General features: G+C 42.3%; 1 protein-coding gene across 4 annotated transcripts in view; it reads left to right on the top strand.

The window, feature by feature from the left end:
* The window catches only part of DCAF1 (DDB1 and CUL4 associated factor 1), a 48,309-nt gene that overhangs the window by 4,762 nt on the left and 22,409 nt on the right, over nucleotides 1–21,138 (top strand). For all 4 annotated transcript variants that reach the window (XM_041465709.1, XM_041465706.1, XM_041465719.1 and 1 more), the window contains exons 2-14: nucleotides 970–1,087; nucleotides 5,662–5,738; nucleotides 5,993–6,066; nucleotides 7,020–7,133; nucleotides 8,905–9,042; nucleotides 9,853–10,356; nucleotides 11,469–11,570; nucleotides 12,759–12,917; nucleotides 14,151–14,330; nucleotides 15,580–15,789; nucleotides 16,998–17,167; nucleotides 18,350–18,474; nucleotides 19,562–20,822. In XM_041465709.1, coding sequence (XP_041321643.1) covers nucleotides 978–1,087; nucleotides 5,662–5,738; nucleotides 5,993–6,066; nucleotides 7,020–7,133; nucleotides 8,905–9,042; nucleotides 9,853–10,356; nucleotides 11,469–11,570; nucleotides 12,759–12,917; nucleotides 14,151–14,330; nucleotides 15,580–15,789; nucleotides 16,998–17,167; nucleotides 18,350–18,474; nucleotides 19,562–20,822 — 3,224 coding nt within the window. In that variant the 5' untranslated portion in view covers nucleotides 970–977. The remainder of the gene's footprint in view (nucleotides 1–969; nucleotides 1,088–5,661; nucleotides 5,739–5,992; nucleotides 6,067–7,019; nucleotides 7,134–8,904; nucleotides 9,043–9,852; nucleotides 10,357–11,468; nucleotides 11,571–12,758; nucleotides 12,918–14,150; nucleotides 14,331–15,579; nucleotides 15,790–16,997; nucleotides 17,168–18,349; nucleotides 18,475–19,561; nucleotides 20,823–21,138) is intronic.

Genomic DNA, 21,138 nt, shown 5'->3' with positions numbered 1-21,138 from the left:
TGGGTATCCCTTCCTCCAGAAATTACAATTTTCACACAACTCTTCACAGCAATCACAGTCTGTCAGGTTGGAAACTAGGGGCATGGCAGTATCTTGAGACAGATTTTGTTCTAGTTTAAGCTGTTAATATTTCTAGTAGGTTTTTGTCAGATCGACAGAAGCTGACACCTGAGAATTTAAAGGCTTAAACAGAACCTACAGTGATAGTTCCCTTCACTAAATGATACTTCAACAAGTCAGTCAGTGCTGTAGAGTTTCTCACTTTTGAGGATGGGAAGATAAATCTTCTGTCAGCTGCTGTCATGCCAGTAAAGGCTGATAAATGTGAGGTAATTGCTCCAGTGCTCCCTCCTGAGATCATCCTTCCTTCCTCCTGGAGCCACTGGCTGTTCTTGGAGGCCCTGAACGAGCGAGCAGTGCCCAGCTCTTTGCCACCACGGCTGTCCTGGGGCTGCTCCTCAGGGGCTGCCCCTGCTCCTCAGCACTGTGGGCCCGAGGAGTGTGTTGGCACCTCTACTGCTGCCTGCAGGGCATTGAACTGGGATAACACACTGATCACAATCTTGCTGCCCTGGCTGCGTTGGTTCTTGAGTACATCACCACAAAGGGTAACTCAGGTCTGCTCCTGGAGTTGAGGTAGAGCTTTTAAAAGGCTCAGGCAGTGAACACAGCTGTGGTGAGCTGTGCATTCCAAACAGCCTGGTCAGGGCTGGGGAGCACCAGTCAGGACTTGTGTTCAGAGGTGCACATGTTCTTTAGTCTGCAGGCAAAGGACCAGAAAGAAACTTTCATATTTGAAAGCACTGTTCTGTCACTTTGTCTTCTCACTCCTTTTTGCTGAGTATTATTTGCCTCTTTAAATTGACTTGTAATATTTGATTTAGATTGTTGCAAAGAATACAGTAAAAGTGTGGGATTTCTTGCTCATTTTTATGCCTTTTTTTTTCCTGGTTGTTACCTCTGCCTTAGGCTAAGCCATGACTTCAGGATCTGGGCATGTGGACTCCAAGGCTGAGCTCACTACTTTGCTTGAGCAATGGGAGAAAGAACATGGCAGCGGGCAAGACATGGTCCCTATTCTCACCAGGTAAGATCAATTAAGCAAATCCCTAAAGCTGAATGGCTGAAGTTACATGACAGCAGCTTTTACCTTGTTTTTTCTTGAGGTGTTCATATACCAGATAACCTCTAATTAATTTTCTTGGTCTAGAAAATGAACTGTTAGTGTGGTATTTCAATAAAAACTTTAAATAAGAAATTTATATTACAAAGACATCTTACACTGTCTCTACAAATTTAGTTCTCTGAAATAGTAGAAGTCAGGAGCATCATTAAATGTTTGAAATAATTTTGGTATCTTCACTTGAAGCTTGTAAAACATTCATTGAGGTGGGAAGCAAAGTGTGAGGGGTTTGAGATTGCAGTGACATTGATCAGATTAAATGAAAGGATGAGAGTAGGATGAGTAGGAGGAGCTATATTGAGAAGGTATTAATAAAGCTCATAGGGCATATTTAATGTGAAATTTTAAAACCTCATTGTTTTTTAAGCTGTGTGATGGTCAACTGGCATTGTATTGTGAGAAAAATGCCCTGGACCTGTAAATTATTTGGGGCTGTTTAGGTAACACCATTAATTATAAGACAGTATCTAGTACTAAAGAAAGATTTGAATGATCAGTTGCATTTGTGTTTTCCCAAGCCAGGCTTCAGTTGGGTAGACTGACATTACTCCTCCTTTAAGAGGAGATTTGCAGAAATTCCCCCAGCTCCTCACAGCTCTGCTGGCAGATCCATGGCCTGCCTCATGTTTGCAGGACTCAACTGCTCTGCAGTTCAGGAGCAATCCAGGTGTCTCTTCTGTCTTGTTGGGTCAGACAAGTCAGTGCACAGAGCTGGAGCTGGCACTGGGTGGAAGTAACAGGAATCTGGTGGAGGTTCTTTGCTCAGGTCTGTGCTGTGCCTCACCCACCGGGCACAACTTCTTTGCTGTTCTTACTGCATTTTAAAAATAGCAGCATAGGAGGAGGAGATGAGCAACAGAAAGCCAACCCTAAACACTTGAAAATTAGTGGGTCTCTTGAAAATCATGAGACAGGTTTTGGTATATCTCTGTGTATTGTCTGAAGGAAACGTGTGCTATTTCAAGGCTTTTTCTTGTAGGCATAACCAGAAATTTACTGTATTCTAAGAAATTTCAAGACACTTGAACAAAACATGTATTTTTTGTGCTTATAGCAGTCTGGCACTTCTTGCTCCCTCTCAGCTTCTGGAGCTCCCTATATTATTTGTGCTCAGGCAAGTCTGATAACTTTGTTGATTCTCAAGGTTTCTGTGCAGTAGGCAGAGTGGTTATGAATGGTATTTTTGCTTTAGTGGAGATAGTACAGATTTACTTAAGGTAGCATGGGGATTTCACCAGAAGTTAAAATCAGAAATTAGATTTACAGTGCTTCAGTTATCAATGAGAACCATGTTTCTGTTTGTAGGAGAGAGTTTTAGCTATTTAGTTATTTAGAGTTTGCTGGTAGAGATGCTCCTGAGGAATCCTCACTGACTGGAGCTTGCATTGGCCAATGTCCTGAGGCAAAGCAATGCCCTTGCATATTGGTTTGGTCTTAGGGCAGAGGGAGCTGTGGTCATACTTGTTGGTGAGTGATATTTCTCTACTTCCTTCCTCCTTGTGAGCTAAATGAAAGAAAACTTCCCTGTGTGGATGGGGATCTATTGAGTGTGATGCTGAGGCAGCACAGGTGAGAGTGCAGTAACAGGACAAGGACAGCAACAGTAATAGCACCAGTTACAGACCAGAGCTGAGTTGTCATTTCCAAAAAGCTGGATTTACAAGCACTTGAGAGTTAGAAGGTATGAACTGAAGAAATTGCTTGGAAAGCTTATCAGCAAACAACAGAAATGTAATATGCATGCTTTTCAAAACTATTATAAATTGAAATGGTTCTGTAATAGTGTTATTTCATAAACTGAATGCAAGTCATGTTCAGCCAATCAGGCAAATCGTGAGACTCAGATAATTTATTGCGTCCCAGGAGCCTCTTTGATCAAGGGAATAAATCAGCGGTTTAACGCCGTAACTTCATCTCCACAAACCAACTGTATTGTGGTGTGGGATCCTAGAGCACCTTCTGCTCTTGCAATCTGCTGTAAAGGCTCAAGTTGGTCATTAATGCCAGGTGATGACACAAAGCAGGATTAGGATGGCTTTGTTGTTCCATCTGCATCACTGGGGGCCTTGCAAAGTTGACAGACTTTTCTGTGTACCCCTGTCCCTTCCTTCCCCGCTCCCAAGGTGAGCTCAGTTTGTGGCAAGTGGAAATGAGGATCTGACTAACTTTCCAAACGCGGTTGTAGAGAGAAAAATTAGAAGTAAAAAAAATTAGAAGTAAATGGCTCAGTGTAAATCCTGCATCTTTTCTGCAAACTTGGAAGTGGCTGCAGAACCAGTATAAGCCAAGTGAATGAAGGAAATCTTGAAACTTGAGTAAAAGTTCTGTGTTTTTGTGAATTGTGTTTTGTTACAGCCCTGTATACCAGGTGCCTATGTTAGAAGGTAGAAACAAGCTTTGGTAGTTATTTGATGCTCAGTTGCTTCAATTGAGAATTGACAGAGCTGTTGATCTAGATAGATAAATCTAAGTCAAGTCACAAACCACCTTTGTATGTGTTAGTTAACAGAAGGGTATTGTAAGCAAGCTTCATTTTTCTCCTTTTTTGTTTTTGAAAATAAATTTCAAAGAGGCAGTGTTTGTGTGGGTGGGTTTTTTTCTTTGATTTTTTTTTTTACTTTTTTTAAAATTTTGGTCAAACAGTTGTGAATAATTGTCTCAAAACCCTCCATAATTAGTGATTCACATTTGTCTTTCTTTGAGCCTGTGATAATGTTGTTGTCCCTGAAAGCACTGGGAGCTGGCTCCCTGTTTGGCTGCCTACCCAGACAGGATGCACTGGCCAGAGTGTTGTGCTCACTTTCCATGCTGCTTGTCTGTCCTTTCTGGCACATCACCAAAATGCTAATTATCACCTCAAAAGACCTGACAAGGCGAGAGTGCTGCTTCTCAGCTCCCCATTTGTCTGAGTTTTCTGTCAGCAGACATCCCTCAAGCTATTAGTTCTCATGGAAAAAAATGAGGAGCTGGCAGTGGAGTATTTAAGTAACTTGCCTGTGCCAGAATTTCTTGAGAGCTCAAGCTGTGCCACCTATTATTAACAAGGGACACAATTTGCATCCTTTCACAATCAGGCTTATAAAAGTAAATATTGGAACCCTACAGGATCAACAGTTTGTTGAAAGATAATTGTCAGATCAAAGGCAAGCAAGAAAGTTCTCTGCTCATTCCCAATGAGCTAATTTGCTGTTCCTGGAGTCTGGCAGGAGTGTTCCTCTGTCACACTGGCAAGTCAGTGTAGCTCACAGAGGCAGGACTAAGTACATTTTTGCCTCTAGTCATGCCTGGGAACACTGGGTATTTTCTGGAAAGTAACAGGCACAGAGTAGAAGTCAGCAGTGTTCTGTAAGGGAAATACTCTGTGAAAGACAAATATTTTTTCAGGGATTACTGCAGCCTTCCAGCACTTTTCCCTCCCCTGTGATAAACTCTGCCTAGATAACTGCTGTGAGGTATTAAGACCTTGTTTTAAAATGCTGTGCTGCACATAGGTGCTGCCTTCCACTCTGGACCTCTGTAGAGGGGAAGGAATCATGTTTTATACCAAGGAAATGAGATTTAATTTCCTAATATTTTTTTCAATTGAATTGAGTGCTCTTTATTTCACCTCAAATGCATATGTTTCTGCTGTAGCACTACATGGAGAAGGACAATGAATGACTATGGAATTATTTATTGCTTGACCATGAGATCATTTTCCTCTTCTTTTGTGTAAATAAAAATAATAATTAATTCTCTTACTGCTCATTCTAAATGAGTTAGAGCATAGGATTGCTTATGTCTGCTGAGGCTGCTTCTCATTTTAGGGGAAGGCATAGCTCCAAAACAATTTTGTTTTTCTGATACAGAGGAGCATTTAATGTATTTTGAAGATCTGTGAACAGGGAGCTGGCTGAATATCTCCTTGTCTTATCCATGGTGGTAGTTGACGCATGGTAAAAAGTTGATAACTGAATAGAGGTTACACAGCACTTAATAAGTATTTAATACTTATTAAATATTTATATTCTACAACACAATTGAAATTTAATGTGCAGAATAACAAGAAACTGTGCAGACAATTTGCACAGACTGAGCAGAGGGGAGGAATAAGTTACCTGTTCAGGACTTGCTCTGCTGCAAAAGAGAGACACTGGTGGTAAGAAGTACTGCTCAAGCCCTTTATTTACTCTAGTTCTCTACACTGTGTATAGGACACCACAAGGAGTCTTAACATGAGTAAATAAAAGGTGTTGGCCCTTCAGAGTGTCAATGTCTATGCATCTCTGGGTGTTGCTATGGTTCAGTGCATTTTGGAGCTAAAAATGAGATGAGATAGTAGAGGCCAGTGTTTTCTCTCCCCACCTATTGTGGACAGTCAGAAATCCTCTGGGTGAAAGCTGATGGGCTGGTTTGGAGTGCTCTGACAGATCTGTGACTGTGAGGAGCTGTGCTCCAGGAGTGTGAGTTCTGCTCACTTTGTGTTGTTCCTGCTGCAGAATGTCCGAGCTGATTGAGAAGGAGACTGAAGAGTACCGCAAAGGGGACCCAGACCCGTTTGATGACCGACACCCAGGTAAGGTGTTCTGAGCGCTTGTGGCAGCACCAGCTGTGTCCCAGTGCTTACCTGGTAGCTCATATTCAAAAGTAAACAGCTTTTAGCCTGAATGTGCCAACTGCTGATTGAGATCTGACACTGCTTTTGCACTGGGAAGTTGTGCTCTGTAGTGCTGATTCTAGAGCATCCCACAGTCAGTTTGAAGGTAGCAGTTCAATGTTAATGTTGGCATCTTGAGGTAGGAAGATGAGTGTTTTCTGTTTGTCCCACAGGTCGGGCAGACCCAGAGTGCATGCTTGGTCACTTGCTGAGGATACTCTTCAAGAATGATGATTTCATGAATGCGGTAGGTTTGCTCTGAGAACTTTCTCTGTCAAATCTTCACACCACCTTATTGCTTTTATTTCCTTTGTGCTGGTTGACCTTGTTATTTGTTTAATATTTATTTTAGTGGTGTCAGAATTCTCTTTTCCATAATACTGGTTTTTAAGACTGGTTTAAGAGCAACTCTTTTGCCACTGTTACAGTGACTCAGGTAAAGGGGAGTTCATGAGCTATTGGAATATGTGTAGCACCAACTGAATTAGTTGTTCTCAAGGTATATCAGTCTCTTTAAAGAAAATGGGGCTTCTCTAATGCAAGTCCAAAAACATAATTTCTTTCTGTAATGGAAATGAACACCACTAATTCCAGTGCCTTGTTTATGAGTGCTTGGAACTACTGGGGTGCCTGCAGGAACAGAGGAGCATGTCAGCTGTAGAAGATTCAGGCAGAGAATCTGGAGGCGAGAGTCTGCCTTTCCACTTGCATTGCTAAACTCTAACATGACTTAATAGCTAGAATTTTATTACCTTTGCATCCCTGCAAGCAGCTGTATCAGTACATGTTGCTGGAGGGATTCTGACAGATTGCTTGCATGTCTCTCTCTGTCTTAAACTGCAAGTGATAAGCAAATCCATGTGCAATTAAAAATATGCAATTTCTTATGCTAATTTTTTTCATTAGCTTTTAATGTTTGTACTGTTACACTTTTTTCAAGGCACTTGTCTTTACCAGTCGGTTCAAGATAGATATTTGGTCAGTGAACAGCAGCTCAGAGGCTCTCTGCTTCTCTGAGAAGTAGTTTCAACTTCTGAGGCACTGAGGGAGTAGGCTAAAGTCTGGTCATGTTGAGATCCAGGGCTTAGACTGGCATTCCTTACTTTATTGTTTTCCTGCTGTGGGAGCCATAAGGCTTTCACTGCTCTGGGTTTGGTCAGAGTTGAATTTCAAACCAGTGCTGTTCCTGATCTTCTCCAGCTAGTGAATGCTTATGTGATGACAAGCAGAGAACCTCCACTAAACACTGCTGCCTGCAGACTTCTGCTGGACATCATGCCAGGACTGGAAACAGCTGTTGTCTTCCAGGAAAAGGTATCACCTGTACTAAAGCTTGGGTTTTAAGCTTTCTTTGTTTTGTACTCCAACAAGACTTCCCAAAGGAGAAGCCAGTAAAGAGCCATATTGAAATCCTGTGTCTGTGAGCCAATCTGTTCAGTCTCACTAATGGTTTGGGGCTTTTTGCTCTTGGCTTGTTCAGTTAATCAAATCTTGGGTATTTCATAGCTTTTTAAAGTGTGATGTGACTGACTGAAACAGAGGAGCTGGAATTTAATGTAATGTTTTGGGAATTGTTGCTTTATAGGCCTGTGAATGGAGCAGGCTGTACAGAACATGGAGGACTTGCCCAGTAATCCCCAGCTCTGGCAGAGCGATAGCTTTCCTAGAGCTAAGTGATAAGCAAGTCATACTTTAACTAAGCAGTCTAAAATCCACAAGCTTTGTAGGCATTATCTGGAGCTGTGATGATCAGCTGAATCAGACTTCACATGTTGACAAATGAGTTGTTCTGAGGGAATGCACCCAGAGTGGAAAGTGAGGAGAAAGTGAACTTCACTCAAGCCAGTTTCTTCATCTGTGAGAGTTAATGTTTTTCTGAAGTTTGGAAATGAGGCAGTGCTGTATATAAAAGTTCTAAATTAATTTCTCTACTATTGGAAATACGCAGATGAATTCTAAAGCGTGATAAAAGAAAATAATATGCTCCCTTTGTGAAAGATTTAATTTAATTGGAGCTCCTTGTGATCTGTCCAAAAGCTGAGGCTGGGGAGCCTTGATCAAAAAACAATTTAAAACCAAAACAATAATTCCCCATTTGAGGAGAATATAGCTATCTCTTTCCAGAGACAAAAGCTCTCTGTAAACTGGAATGAAATTAAGTTTTGCACTGAGGGACTTTTTTCCTTTTGATTTGAAACTATCTAGAGCTCTGTTCCTGCACTTAGGACTCCTGTACATAGGAGGCTTTGGGAAGAGGGTGCTGTTCTTGTCACAAACAGGCCCTCTAGCGACCAAGGGGTTTCACAGCTCATCAGTTAGAATTTTTTTTTTTATTACATAAGAGTATTGAAATAATAATGCAATTGTCTTTAAGTGTATAACAGGCAACTCTAAAAATCTGTAAGCTGAGAGTTCCTGTTAAAAGGTATCTCTTCATTATTACTTTTCACTGACCTTCTATTTTATTGTCCCTGTAATTCAAATTCTGTGCAACATTTCTGTCATGATAATTGTTGTTGATGTTTCTGAATCCAGTGGCAATTTAGAGGGAGCAAATTGATCTTTCATTCTAAACCGTTGTCTTTCTAATTGTCCGTTTTAAATTTAGCCAAATTTAATTTTATTTTATATAAGTTCAACACAGATAAATAAAGATCAATAAAGATCTCCATCATTTCAGCAAATTTCAAATTTATTTGAAATTTGCTGAAATGCTGGAGATCTTTATTAGTGAAACTGACCAGAACTTTGGGCTTGTTTGTTTGGACTAATTCATACCTGTAGTGTTTTGCTGCCTCCTAGGAAGTACCTGGACTGGCCACTTTTTGCAGGTGTGCAAATCCAGATATCTGATGCCTGGGCATAATTTCATGCAACTTAAAGATTTAGGGGTTTTTTTCTTGTTTTGTTTTGTTTTTTTTTGGTTGCAGCAGTTATTTTTATTCATTACATGCTTGGTAGGAAATCCAGCCTGGTCATTACTGTAATAAGAGAGAATTCTTCTCAACAGATGCTTTCACTAGGACTGAGAAGTTAACGATTAAATGTAACTGTTAGAACTGGTTTCTTGTTTTCTCCCCTCTAGGAAGGCATAGTTGAAAACCTCTTTAAGTGGGCACGAGAGGCTGATCAGCCACTAAGGACGTATGCAACAGGACTGTTGGGAGGAGCTATGGAAAACCAGGACATTGCTGCAAATTACAGGGATGAGAACTCCCAACTGGTAATGATCTCTCAATCACTTTCCCTTTGTAGAGTGCAATTACCTCTTTATGATTTTTATTTATGGGGAGCTTACGTTCATGGGTTAATATATGAGTCTTACAGTGGTTGTAGTACTATCTGTAAGGGTCATGGTTTCCATCCTTTCCTTCCTGAGTTGGAGCATGCAGCCTGATATTCTGTTAACAACAGTTGTATTCAAAATGTCAGTGAAAACCTAAGAAGTCAAATACTTTACTTTTTAATGAGGCTCATATTCATACTTTCCTTAAAGAAGAACTTTCAGAAGCTCTACATCTGTAACTATTGCACATTGTGATTTGCCCACCGACAGAGGTTTTAAAATGAAAGGTAAGTCAACATGGAGACAGCTATGACTTCTCTTCTAAACATTAAAAGTAAAAGCATGACCTTTGGTTTTGTGGAACTGCAATTTACCAAAGCTGCTGCTTCCAAAGGGAATGTTGCCTTTATTTCAGACTGGGCAGAGATGGTGGAAGGATGCTGCAAACTGGTACGTGGTTCTGTTAGCACCACTATAGCTCATCTGCTCCTAAAGGCTTTCCAGCCACCTCCTTATCACATGGGAGACATGGTGCTGATATTTTAGAATGAGAGTTGCTGTAGCAAAATGGATTTGAATTCTCTCAGTCAGTTTGAAGTTGTTATTTCTCTGGGCAAATGTACACCACAGCATACTCAGCACTATATGCTGTGGAGGGATTATATGATGATAACAAAAAATACGTGAGGTGAGTTGCATGATAAAAGCAAGGAGTGTATTCTCATGAGTGCTGCTTTTCTGAAACAGGTGGCTCTGGTGCTTCGTCGGCTACGAGAGTTGCAGGTCACTGAAATGACCACAAAACAGGAAAACAAGCGCCCCAGTCCTCGGAAAGTGCCATCAGATCCTCTGCTGCCCCTCGATGAAGAGGCTGTGGATATGGATTATGGGGAGATGACAGTAGATGGAGAGCAAGAAGAAGTTTCTGGTGATATGGAGATCTCCTTTCATCTTGATTCAAGTCATAAGACCAGTAGCAGAGTAAACTCTGCTGCAAAGCTAGATGATGGGGGACTGAGAAGAAGCAAATCAGGGAAACAGCATGAAAGAGATGGCTTCCGGAAGGCCAAGCAAAAGCTGGGCTTCTCCACCTCGGAACCAGAGCGGATGTTTGTTGAACTGTCCAACAGCAGCTGGTCAGAAATGTCCCCGTGGGTGATTGGCACTAATTACACACTTTACCCCTTGACTCCTGCCATAGAGCAGAGGCTCATTCTTCAGTACCTGACTCCCTTGGGGGAGTACCAAGAGGTGAGCATATGAAGGTGGGAGGAAGCACTCTGTACTCTAATTCTCTGTACAAAGCTGAGTGGAATTGTGGGGGGAAATTGGCAGAACTGCTATATCACGCTCTGATATTTCCTGTCACGATTAAGACTGGTAACTTTTCCTGAGTTGTTGATGACTTCTAAACTGGTGAAGTCATTAGTTTGAGTATTACTCGGTAGGCAATACTCAAACCTAAACCTAGCAGATGTGTGGTCTGGTAGTTGGAGCATGGCCCTGGGGATATTGTCCAATGTTCCTGCTAAATTTGGTGTTTGGAAGCTTTGTTTGAAATGCAGACATTTCCTGTTTCCTATGGTGGATATAGTAGAGTCTGAGGAATATTCAACTTGAAATTCTAAATGAAGTGGTTTGTGTAACCTCTGTAGTAGTTCTGAGGAGAAGTGGCAGGGTCTGTGTCATGCAAATGCTCTGGATTACTGATAGTACTTAAATGGACAAAATAATGTGGCTGTATCAGATTTACCAAAGAATGTTTACTTTTTTTTTTTTTTTTGTGGTTTACCTTAATTAGTAACAGATCAAAGCAACACAGTTTTGCTTTGTGTTAGATGTTGTGTGTGCACATGTGTGCTTTGTTTCTCTGAGAGCCAGTGAAACCATTACCCCCTAACACCCTGCATGCAGACTGGATTGCTTCATATGCCAGCAATAATAGGCTATAAAAATAGGAATTACTAGCATAAAGGTGTTACAAAGAATGATGCAAAGGGTTTTGGTCTGTTGCCCTGCTCTCCTGTTTTTTCTGTTCAGTTGTTGGGTAGTTGTCTTTGCACAGATGGAAGGTGGAGCCTCTCTCCAGGGTGGTATCTGTGTGGACTTCCATAGCCGCACTTGGAGGAGAGTCTTAAGATTTCCGTGTGGCAGCTGCCATGCACCTTGCTGCAGTCAGCAGATGTATTACAAGAGGTCTGTTAACCTTTATTGCTTCCTATGGATGGAGCTGGTTACCTCTGACCTCTCATAACAGGTATCTGCTAATAGGGGAAAATTGGGGGTTTGAGAGAGTATAAGCCAAAAGACACCTTATAATTCCTGTGAAACATTCAGCTAGTGTCCCATTTTTATTTTCTCAGCTGCTACCCATCTTCATGCAGCTGGGATCAAGGGAGCTGATGATGTACTACATTGACTTGAAGCGAACCAACGATGTGCTGCTCACTTTTGAAGCCCTTAAGGTAAATTACTTGTATATAAAATATATCCTAAACATTGTAAAAACATGGAATATATGCTTGCTATGTGTCAAAGGCAAGCGTTCATCTTCTTTAGGCTGATGTCTTGCAGCATTCCCTGGGATTGGAAGTGGCTTTCACTCAAGTTGAATGCATTGCAGTTTTGGTTTTTGAAGTGTCAAGCACTTAAAATGAAAAAAAACAGGAAAGGAAGGAGGGAATAAAAAGATCTTAATTGTGCAGGAAGGGCCATTAAGTTCACCTTTCATCTATCTATTTGAAGATAATAAAAATTCTTTTTTCTGTCAAATGATTGTGTTCCTGCTGCCCTTAGATGGCATTCCTGAGTTATTTCACAGCCTGCCATCTCAAAGGACACTTGTGAGGGGTAAGAAGCATAAACATCTTACTCCCAGAAGCCCCAGCATGACATCTCTGAACTCAGTGTTTTAAATACTAGTTTTGTGTGAGTAGTCTTTAAGGTTACCTCCCCAAGGTAAAAAGCCACACAAAATAACCTTATTCAAGCCAAACCTGCAGTGCAGCAGCACAAGTTCAACTTTTCTGTGCATTCTTTCCCTCTTTCACAGTTACTTCTCTGCCTCTGATCCTCCAGAGTCTTCCTCTCTGTATCTTGTCATTTGTCTGAGAATTTATTTTGAAGGAGCAGTGTTCTTACAGTAGCTGTAGGTTACTTCAGTTGGGAGTAGAGTGGGGTGTACAGTGGCTCTTACTGTTTCCTCTTAAGGTGTAGGTAATACAGAAAAGAAGCGTGTAGTACACTTCAGTGCAGCTGCAGGCTTCCCTTTAATTGCCTTTACACCTCATTTTGTGAAATTCCTTCTGTCAGCTATAGTCATAATCAAAATATGAATGGAAATTTAAATAGTTGTGATAATAGAAAGTGAGTGAATTTGAAGACAATAGAAAGACCTTAAGGTGCCTGTTTGATAATTTCTGAGTTGCTCTGCTTTTCTTGTATTTCTTTTGCAAGATGTGTAAAAAAAATGGTAGTGCCTCTTTTGGTTTTGTTATTGGGATAAATACTACATTCTGGATTAAATGTAATGGGAGGATGAAGTGAGGTTCAAGAGCAGTTACTTTTTCTGCTGTCTGTTTTTCTATGGGATGGGGATGGAATTGATGACAGTTTCAAGAATCCTAGTCTAATCTGCTTTTATGATTCCTTAGCATTTGGCATCGTTACTGCTGCACAACAAGTTTGCTACAGAGTTTGTTGCTCATGGAGGAGTGCAGAAGTTGCTGGAGATTCCTCGTCCTTCCATGGCAGCAACAGGAGTGTCCATGTGTTTGTATTACTTGTCGTACAATCAAGATGCTATGGAGAGGGTAAGAGTTGTTCTTATACTATAACTGCAGTGATTCCCATAATTTCTCAGTGTTTCTACCTGTGTTCAAACAGTGAATAAACATCTTCTAAGCTTAAAAAATGGGTGATTGACTGATATATGCAGAGGCATTAGGAGGTATATGAATAACAGTTTTTTTGTTTCAAGGGTGTGGATTTCAGTTCCTAGGGAGTTAACTGAAGACCTTTGTCAGCATTGTCTTAATACTTTCATCACCCTTTTCATTCTATTCTTCCCTCTTTCCCTCAAAAAATCTCAACAAAAACCTCCTTCATTCTCATTTGCCTTTCTTTTCCTGTCTGTTCCAATGGACTATTACACCTGAGACTGTTTTTCTCCATGCATGGTTCCAGATGTTCTGCCAGATGTTATCCCCCGTGTGTTCAGATACCAGGTGGAGCAGGTGTCTGTGGTACATTTTGGATTTCAGAGGAAGCCAGCTTTAGGGAACAGTCACTTGTCAAGTAGTCCAGCTTCAGACCTCAGGTGTGAAGCTGGTAGCACTGTATTTGAATATATCCAACACCAGCAGAGAAGAGATGGAAAACTCTGCTAACTTGGCACACAGCAGCTGGTGCCAGCACTTCAGTTCTTCTTGTCACTGACCCTGACAGAGGGTTCCCAGTTCCTCCTCAGTAGAAGTAAATAGGCAAATGCAGATGTGCAGTTCTGAGCACATGGTCTGCACATCTTGGACGCACGGCCTGAGAACAGGAAAAGACCAGCTCAGTTGTCTGTTTGCAGAGAAAAGTCAGGCTTTAGACTTGGATTTGACAATCCTTGCAATTCCCCTAGGCTTCAGTGCTGCCAGAGTTTGCTAGTACCTCAACACAGCATGAGGTACTTGATTTCACTGAGCAGAATTTGTGTTTCTTCAGTGGAAACTTGTCTGCCTGTGGCAAAGCATTATTTGGATATGTGGAAGTGGTCTCTGGAATTATACTACACTAAGGCTGCTGTATTCATTGTGATTTACTTTGGGAATGGACCAGTTTCTAGTCCTACATGGCCAAATCACACTTTTTATTAGTCAGCAGCTTTTTTTACTGGTCTGGAAATGGGACTTTTTATTTCATGTCTCAGATGTCCGAAGTCAAGCTGAGAATAGCTGATACTTGTCCTCTGCTTCTCAAAGACTCTTCGTTCTCCTTGGACCAAATCTCTTAAGCAATCTGCTTGAAGTCCTCCTCAAGAATGTTCTTTTGCTTTCTAGGTGTGCATGCACCCCCATAATGTGCTTTCGGATGTAGTGAACTACACCTTGTGGCTGATGGAGTGCTCCCACGCCTCGGGCTGCTGCCATGCCACCATGTTCTTCTCCATTTGCTTCTCCTTCCGTGCTGTCCTGGAGCTCTTTGATAGGCACGATGGGCTGCGGCGTCTGGTTAACCTGGTAAGGGCTGTGGCTTTAAGTAGGGAGCGGGGGTTTAGTGGCAGGTTTTGCACCCTGTAAATGCAACTCTGCAGAGTTTTGTTCATTTGTTTGGTTTTGTTTGGGGTTCTTCCTCCTTAGTTCCCAAGAGATGGAGGGGTGGATTGAGTTTTCTAAGCAACACTTGCATGCATCCTTTTATTTTTATTATTTTTATTATTTTTATTATTTTTATTATTTTTATTTTTATTAATTTTATTATTTTTATTATTTTTATTATTTTTATTATTGTCTAGAGACTTTATACCCTTTGGGAGCTTTTTTGGCAACTCCTGGGTTAAGCAATACTCATGCAAACAGTGGTGGCTTAGTGGTAGTGTTTGTTGCCACTCCACATAGATGTGCACCCTGTTGGATGTGGATAAATGCAGCTTTGTTCCATGAGAGGAATGGCTGTGTGCATGCTGCAGGAGCTTGTGCCCTCCTGGGCGCAAGTTCAGGACACTGTTCATGTAGAAAAGCTGCAATGCCTGCAGGGTGTTGCTGTGCACTCCTGCAGCTTGGGCCCTAACTCAGGGACATTAGTGCTGCAGGGTGCACGCACACCGTGTGGTGCTGTATTATGCCTAAGAGTACTTAGCACAACACTGCCTCCAGATCTACACTGATGTGACTTCCTTAGCCTTAGAAAAGGAGGCTCAGGGGTGACCTTGTCACTCTCTGCAAGTACCTAGTCCAGTGGGGGTCAGTCTCATCTCCCAGGCAGTGACTGACAGAACAAGAGGACACAGTCTTAAGCTGTGCCAGTGGACGTTTAGGTTGGATGTCAGAAAAAAATTCATTGAAACAGTGACTGGGCACTGGAGTTGTCTGCCCATGGAGGTGGTGGAGTCACTGTCCCTGGACATGTTTAAAAAAAACTGGACATGGCACTCAGTGCCATGGTTTAGTTGATGAGGAGGTGTGAGATCATAGGTTGGACTTGATGATCTCAAAGGTCTTTTCCAACCTGGTTCATTCTGTGATTCTGTGATTTCTGTCTTCATAGACTGTGAAGGAGAGGGCATGGTTCAGTTTGGGCTGTTTACCCACACAGGGACCCTTTTCTGTTCAGACAGCCTTTGTCAGCTCTCAGTGTGCTTCTATGTCCTGTACAGCAAAGGCAGTGTTAGGGTTTGGTACCAGAGCAGCTGAGAGTTATAGATGCTTTTATTTTCCCGAAGACTGAGCTGATTAAACTCTTTTTCCCATACCCAACTTCCTTCTGAAGATAAGCACTCTGGAGATTTTAAACCTGGAGGACCAAGGAGCCCTCCTGAGTGATGATGAGATCTTTGCCAGTCGCCAGACGGGGAAGCACACCTGCATGGCGCTGCGCCGCTACTTCGAGGCTCACCTTGCCATCAAACTGGAGCAGGTGAAGCAGTCGCTGCAGCGCACCGAGGGCGGCATCCTGGTCCATCCACAGCCCCCCTACAAGGTGAGGAGCACAATGCAGCCTTTTCATGAGGTTGTTGCATTTCTCAGTTGAATCCAAGCTGCAGACGTGTAGATACCCTTTGAAGCCAGTGCCATAACTAGGCAGGCTGCAATTGTTTTATTTGTACTTTCTTCCTGTCGCATGGAATGGTACTGTAATAGAGAAATACAGAGGAGCCCTTGAGATTTATCTGAATTACATTTGATCAAGGCTCCTGCTCTTGTGGTTCCCTTTCCATCTCTCAAAAACTCAAAGGCAAGTTGTTTTTGATATTTGTGTTTGATACAAATATCAAATACTTGTTCGTATTTGATGTTTGTATTTTCTGTGCTGTGAATCTCTGAAAGGACAAAATTTCTATATGTATGGAAGTACTTAATGCTGAAAAATTCAGAAATAACTTTAGTTTGATAATGATAACTGAAATGTCTTTTGAACACCCCTGTTTTTAGAAATTACCCGTGAGATCTAAATAGATAATAATCCATAGTCTTGGCCATTTTCTTATCCTGATTTCTCCCTGCAGAGCTGGTTTTGTTGCTTTTCTTTTGGGTTTGTTTGTTTGTTTGTTAGGTTTTTATAAAACTAGATTTTAGAGCTGCTGGTTTTGAGAAAGTACATTCACCTGTGGTTTCTGATTTAATTTAGGATGATTTTCTGGAGGAACTGAAGTAAGAAAATATAAGGGAGTTTTTGCTTCTGCAGAAATCACTTATTTTCAGTAACTGAAAAATGTATATAAAATGTTGCTTTCTCATGTAATTAAAAATATTGAAAGGCAAACTTGCTAGGAATTTTTTAAATTCAGTATGCTTTGTAGTCAAAACTTAGAAACTGTAATTGAGTATTTTTAGCAATCTTTTTAGTATTTTAGCATAAATGTATATTGAATGATGGTGTAGTAACTACTAGATTAGTAGCTTAAAAGCAGAGTAGAATTTTAATTTAATGTAACTTCTTAAATTCGCCTTAGCTTTCTGAGATTGTAAAGAAACTTTAAAGATATTATCCTTAAGCTTATTATTTTGTATTATAGTGACAGTTGCTATATTCTTTTATAACTGGGGAATAAACTAGAAAGTAAGTACTTAATTTGCAAGACACAGAGTAGTCTAATCTTACAGTTTTCAGTTAAATCCCAGCTGTGAGGGATTTGATGTGCAAGTTTGTAACCCTTGTGATCTAATGGTGTCCCTTGGACCCTGCAGGCCTGCTCCTATACTCATGAGCAGATTGTGGAGATGATGGAGTTCCTGATTGAGTATGGTCCAGCACAGCTTTACTGGGAGCCAGCAGAGGTTTTTCTCAAGCTGTCTTGTGTCCAGCTCATGCTTCAGCTCATTTCCATTGCCTGCAACTGGAAGACGTACTATGCAAGGTGAGCTCTTTGCTGTAGTGCTCTGTTTGAGTGCAGCACTTGTGACTCTTGGGCAGGACATTGCATTTCCAGATTTTCTACCCTGATAGTGTTTAAAACAGGCACGTGCTGGTTAGTGCTGTTAGGGCCTGTGCTGTGGTCGCACAGTGCTTATCAAAGGTAACTCAAAGAAGGATTAAAATTTTAAGGTAGAGAGGGGGATATCAAAAAATTTCTGATGAGACAAAATCCCTCAGGCCTTTGATTAGTATGACATTGCTTTCTCAGAAAAGCTTCATCACAGTTCTGTGCCTCTTTCTATCGGTCTCAAAATTTGTTTACCTTTTTGTCAAGAGAAAGGCTAGAACATGATCCAAGAAGAGGGTGAAGTCAAGACATACCTTAATCCTGGAATGAGGTGGGCCAGGACTCCCTCCTTATTTCTGCTGTCTACAGGAGCTCCTTGCCTAACTTTAATTGAAAGCCTTTGAAATCTGTTTTGCTTCTGCAGTTCCCTGCCTCCCTCCCACTCTCAGGTTGCACTCTCCTGCCTGGGTAGTTTGTGTTCTCCTGTTTCTTTCCTTCTGCAGCTGTTTCCTAATTGCTATCTGGGTTAACTCCTACCTTTCCACCCAGGTTAAAGATCTCCCCTGTTTTGCATTTTCCTGCTCTCTCACCTCTTGCTAGACATCCCTTTTCACCTTCCACACACCTGCATCTTCCTTAAGCTGGAGCCCAAGTTGGTGTCTTTTTGACTATCAGAGTTGTCTGGTTTATTCTGAACAGTTTCCCTTGACTTCAGAAAAACTTGCTTCCTAGTTAACTGGTGACAGAGTATTTTGGACAGCAGTGTTTCCCAGCCAAGATGTAGAGTTAGATTAAATTTAGCAGCTTAATTTAGAATGGTTTCGTTAGTAAGTCCTAACATTCTTATTTTTATAAATACAGAATTACTATGTTTTTAGGAGCCTGTGAACCATGTGGGGTAAATGTTGGCAGACTTCAGGCAGTGGTGTGCACGTGAGCACTGCCTTCTGTGGAGACCAGCCCTTTTCAGTGTAAAATCAAAAGGCACCATCAAATGCAGCAGATGTGACTGATTTACTTCCATTTCTTGGATAGAATAAATTGAATACTATTTTATGTTATTGAAACAACTCTGTACGTGCAATTCTAAGAAGTTCTTCTGTTGCTGTCTTCCAGGAATGACACAGTACGATATGCTTTGGATGTACTGGCCATCTTGACTGTAGTACCTAAAATCCAGTTGCAACTGGCAGAACCTGTGGATGTGTTAGATGAAGCTGGATCTACTGTTTCCACTGTGGGTAAGCAGAATATGGTCCTAATGACTTAGACATTTATCAGTTGTCTTCTGCTACATGGGTTTTGGCTGGCTGTTCCCCACCTACAGTGAGACAAGGGTTAAAATAATTCATGTACTCAGAGTTACTGTCAAGGATGCAAATAAATGTGCACTGTGGTTAAAATTATGTCATGATTAGCACTGTGGTTGGGTTACAAGTTTAGAAGCAGGTCTTTTGCACTTGTTTTCAAGAGCTCATTAAATACAGGTGGAGGCAAATATATTTTTGTAATGGGACTATAAGGTTTCCTCAGTTTCTCAGAAATTTAGTTCTCCTGAGGATATGGCATTTGAGAGTAAGAGAGAGGAACAATTATTGCTGTGTGAGTTATGCTCCAACTGGTTACCTCCAGGTTCAGCATGTAGATGGGTGAGATGTGCCTGGATCAGATCCAAGGCTTCTACTTTAACTGAAGCCTCACTTTTCTTTTTAAGAAATAAAAATAAAAGGCAGGCAGAATACTAGATACAGGCAAAAGGCAATTCCTTTTGCATGAAATGTCTCTAGGCAAACATCAATTCTGTGAGGGTTTTGATATTCTGAAGCAGACGTGAAACTTAACGGGAATTCTGTGGGGGGAAAAAAAGTTGCCCTGAAGTTTCTTTTTTGCCTGATTCCTTTTGGAAGCTGTGATATGATTATTTTGTCCTCAGTGACTTGGTCCCCTTCCTTCCTCTTAGTGTTTACTTTGTTGGTGTTTATACAAGAGAGTTGCTCTCTGTGGTAGGAATCAGAGCACGTCTGTGCATCTTGCTCTGTCCAGATAGTTTAGATTTTTTACTCCTAGGCTGTGCTTGATCACCACATCTAAGAGATTGTGTGACACTACCTACTGATGATGGGGTGGAGTACCGGCAGGGCAGGAGAATATTTTGCTAGGGAGGTAGAAGAATATGTCTTAGACTAGTTAGCAGAACTTCAGGAATTTCTGGAATTAAGGGAAGTATCTATTTTCTTCAGATTTGTTGGAAGACTCCCTTACTTGTCTTGATCACCTTGTGTAAGATACATTTTAGAGTAATGAAGAACTACTTCTTTTCCTTACTAGGTATTAGTATCATCCTTGGGGTTGCTGAGGGTGAGTTTTTCATCCATGATGCTGAGATTCAGAAATCAGCCCTTCAGATCATCATCAATTGTGTGTGTGGCCCAGATAACCGGATCTCCAGCATCGGGAAATTCATCTCTGGGACTCCTCGTCGAAAGCTTCCTCAGGCCCCCAAGAGCAGTGAGCACACGTTAGCCAAGATGTGGAATGTGGTGCAGTCCAACAACGGCATCAAGGTGCTGCTGTCGTTGCTGTCTGTGAAGATGCCAATCACTGATGCAGATCAGATCCGGGCCCTGGCCTGCAAAGCCCTGGTGGGGCTGTCGCGCAGCAGCACCGTGCGGCAGATCATCAGCAAGCTGCCCCTGTTCAGCAGCTGCCAGATCCAGCAGCTGATGAAGGAGCCGGTGCTGCAGGACAAGCGCAGCGAGCACGTGAAGTTCTGCAAGTACGCTGCCGAGCTCATCGAGCGCGTCTCGGGGAAGCCCCTGCTCATCGGCACCGACGTCTCACTGGCACGGCTGCAGAAGGCCGACGTGGTGGCCCAGTCGAGGATCACTTTTCCTGAGAAGGAGCTGCTGCTGCTGATTCGGAACCATCTCATCTCTAAGGGCCTCGGGGAAACGGCGTCTGTCCTTACGAAAGAGGCTGACCTGCCCATGACTGCGGCATCTCACTCTTCTGCCTTCACCCCTGTCGCAGCCGCTGCCTCTCCGGTGACTCTGCCTCGCACTCCTCGCATAGCTAATGGCATCTCGGCCCGTTTGAGTAGCCACACTGCTGTGGGTTCCACTGCCACTTCTGTCCATGCTCAGGCAAGACCGTCTGCATCCCAAGGTCCACCTGCCCTTCCAGGCCCTTCTTACGCCAGCAACTCTCCTCTGATTGGCAGGATTAGCTTTGTCAGGGAGAGGCCATCTCCCTGCAACGGCAGGAAAATCAGAGTGTTGCGACAAAAATCGGACCATGGCGCCTACAGTCAGAGCCCAGCTATCAAAAAGCAGCTGGACAGACACCTTCCTTCCCCACCCACGCTGGACAGTATAATCACAGAGTACCTTAGGGAGCAGCACGCCCGCTGCAAGAACCCTGTTGCCACCTGTCCCCCTTTCTCTCTCTTTACTCCCCACCAGTGTCCTGAGCCAAAACAGAGGCGCCAGGCGCCCACTAACTTTACCTCACGGCTGACCCGCAGGGCGGCCTTTCCGAAGTACGGAGGGGTGGATGGTGGCTGCTTTGATAGACACCTTATATTTAGCAGGTAAGGAAGAAAACTGTGTTGTGATCTCTCTCAGGATATACCCTGTGCCAAAAAGCCTTACCTGGATTCAGGCTGTGCAGTCCCACGGTGGAGTATCCTTGGAGACCAGAGAGTTTTCATTCACAGTGACAGAGATCCTTGAAAGGCATTTTTAGTAGTTGTTCTGTTTGTCTTGTCCTTAGTGCCGACCCTTAGTACACAAAGCACACTTTATTTTCAGTAGCAACATTGACTAATGAAGCTGGTAGCTCTTTGTTCTCCTTTGGAAGGTGAGTATGCAGCACCAATTGTAGGAGAGTGTAATATAGCCTTGAGG

Source organism: Pyrgilauda ruficollis, unplaced genomic scaffold (assembly GCF_017590135.1).
Source record: "Pyrgilauda ruficollis isolate IOZ18807 unplaced genomic scaffold, ASM1759013v1 scaffold10, whole genome shotgun sequence".
NCBI classification, from domain to species: Eukaryota; Metazoa; Chordata; class Aves; order Passeriformes; family Passeridae; genus Pyrgilauda; species Pyrgilauda ruficollis.
This window is presented reverse-complemented; position numbering and strand designations above follow the sequence as displayed.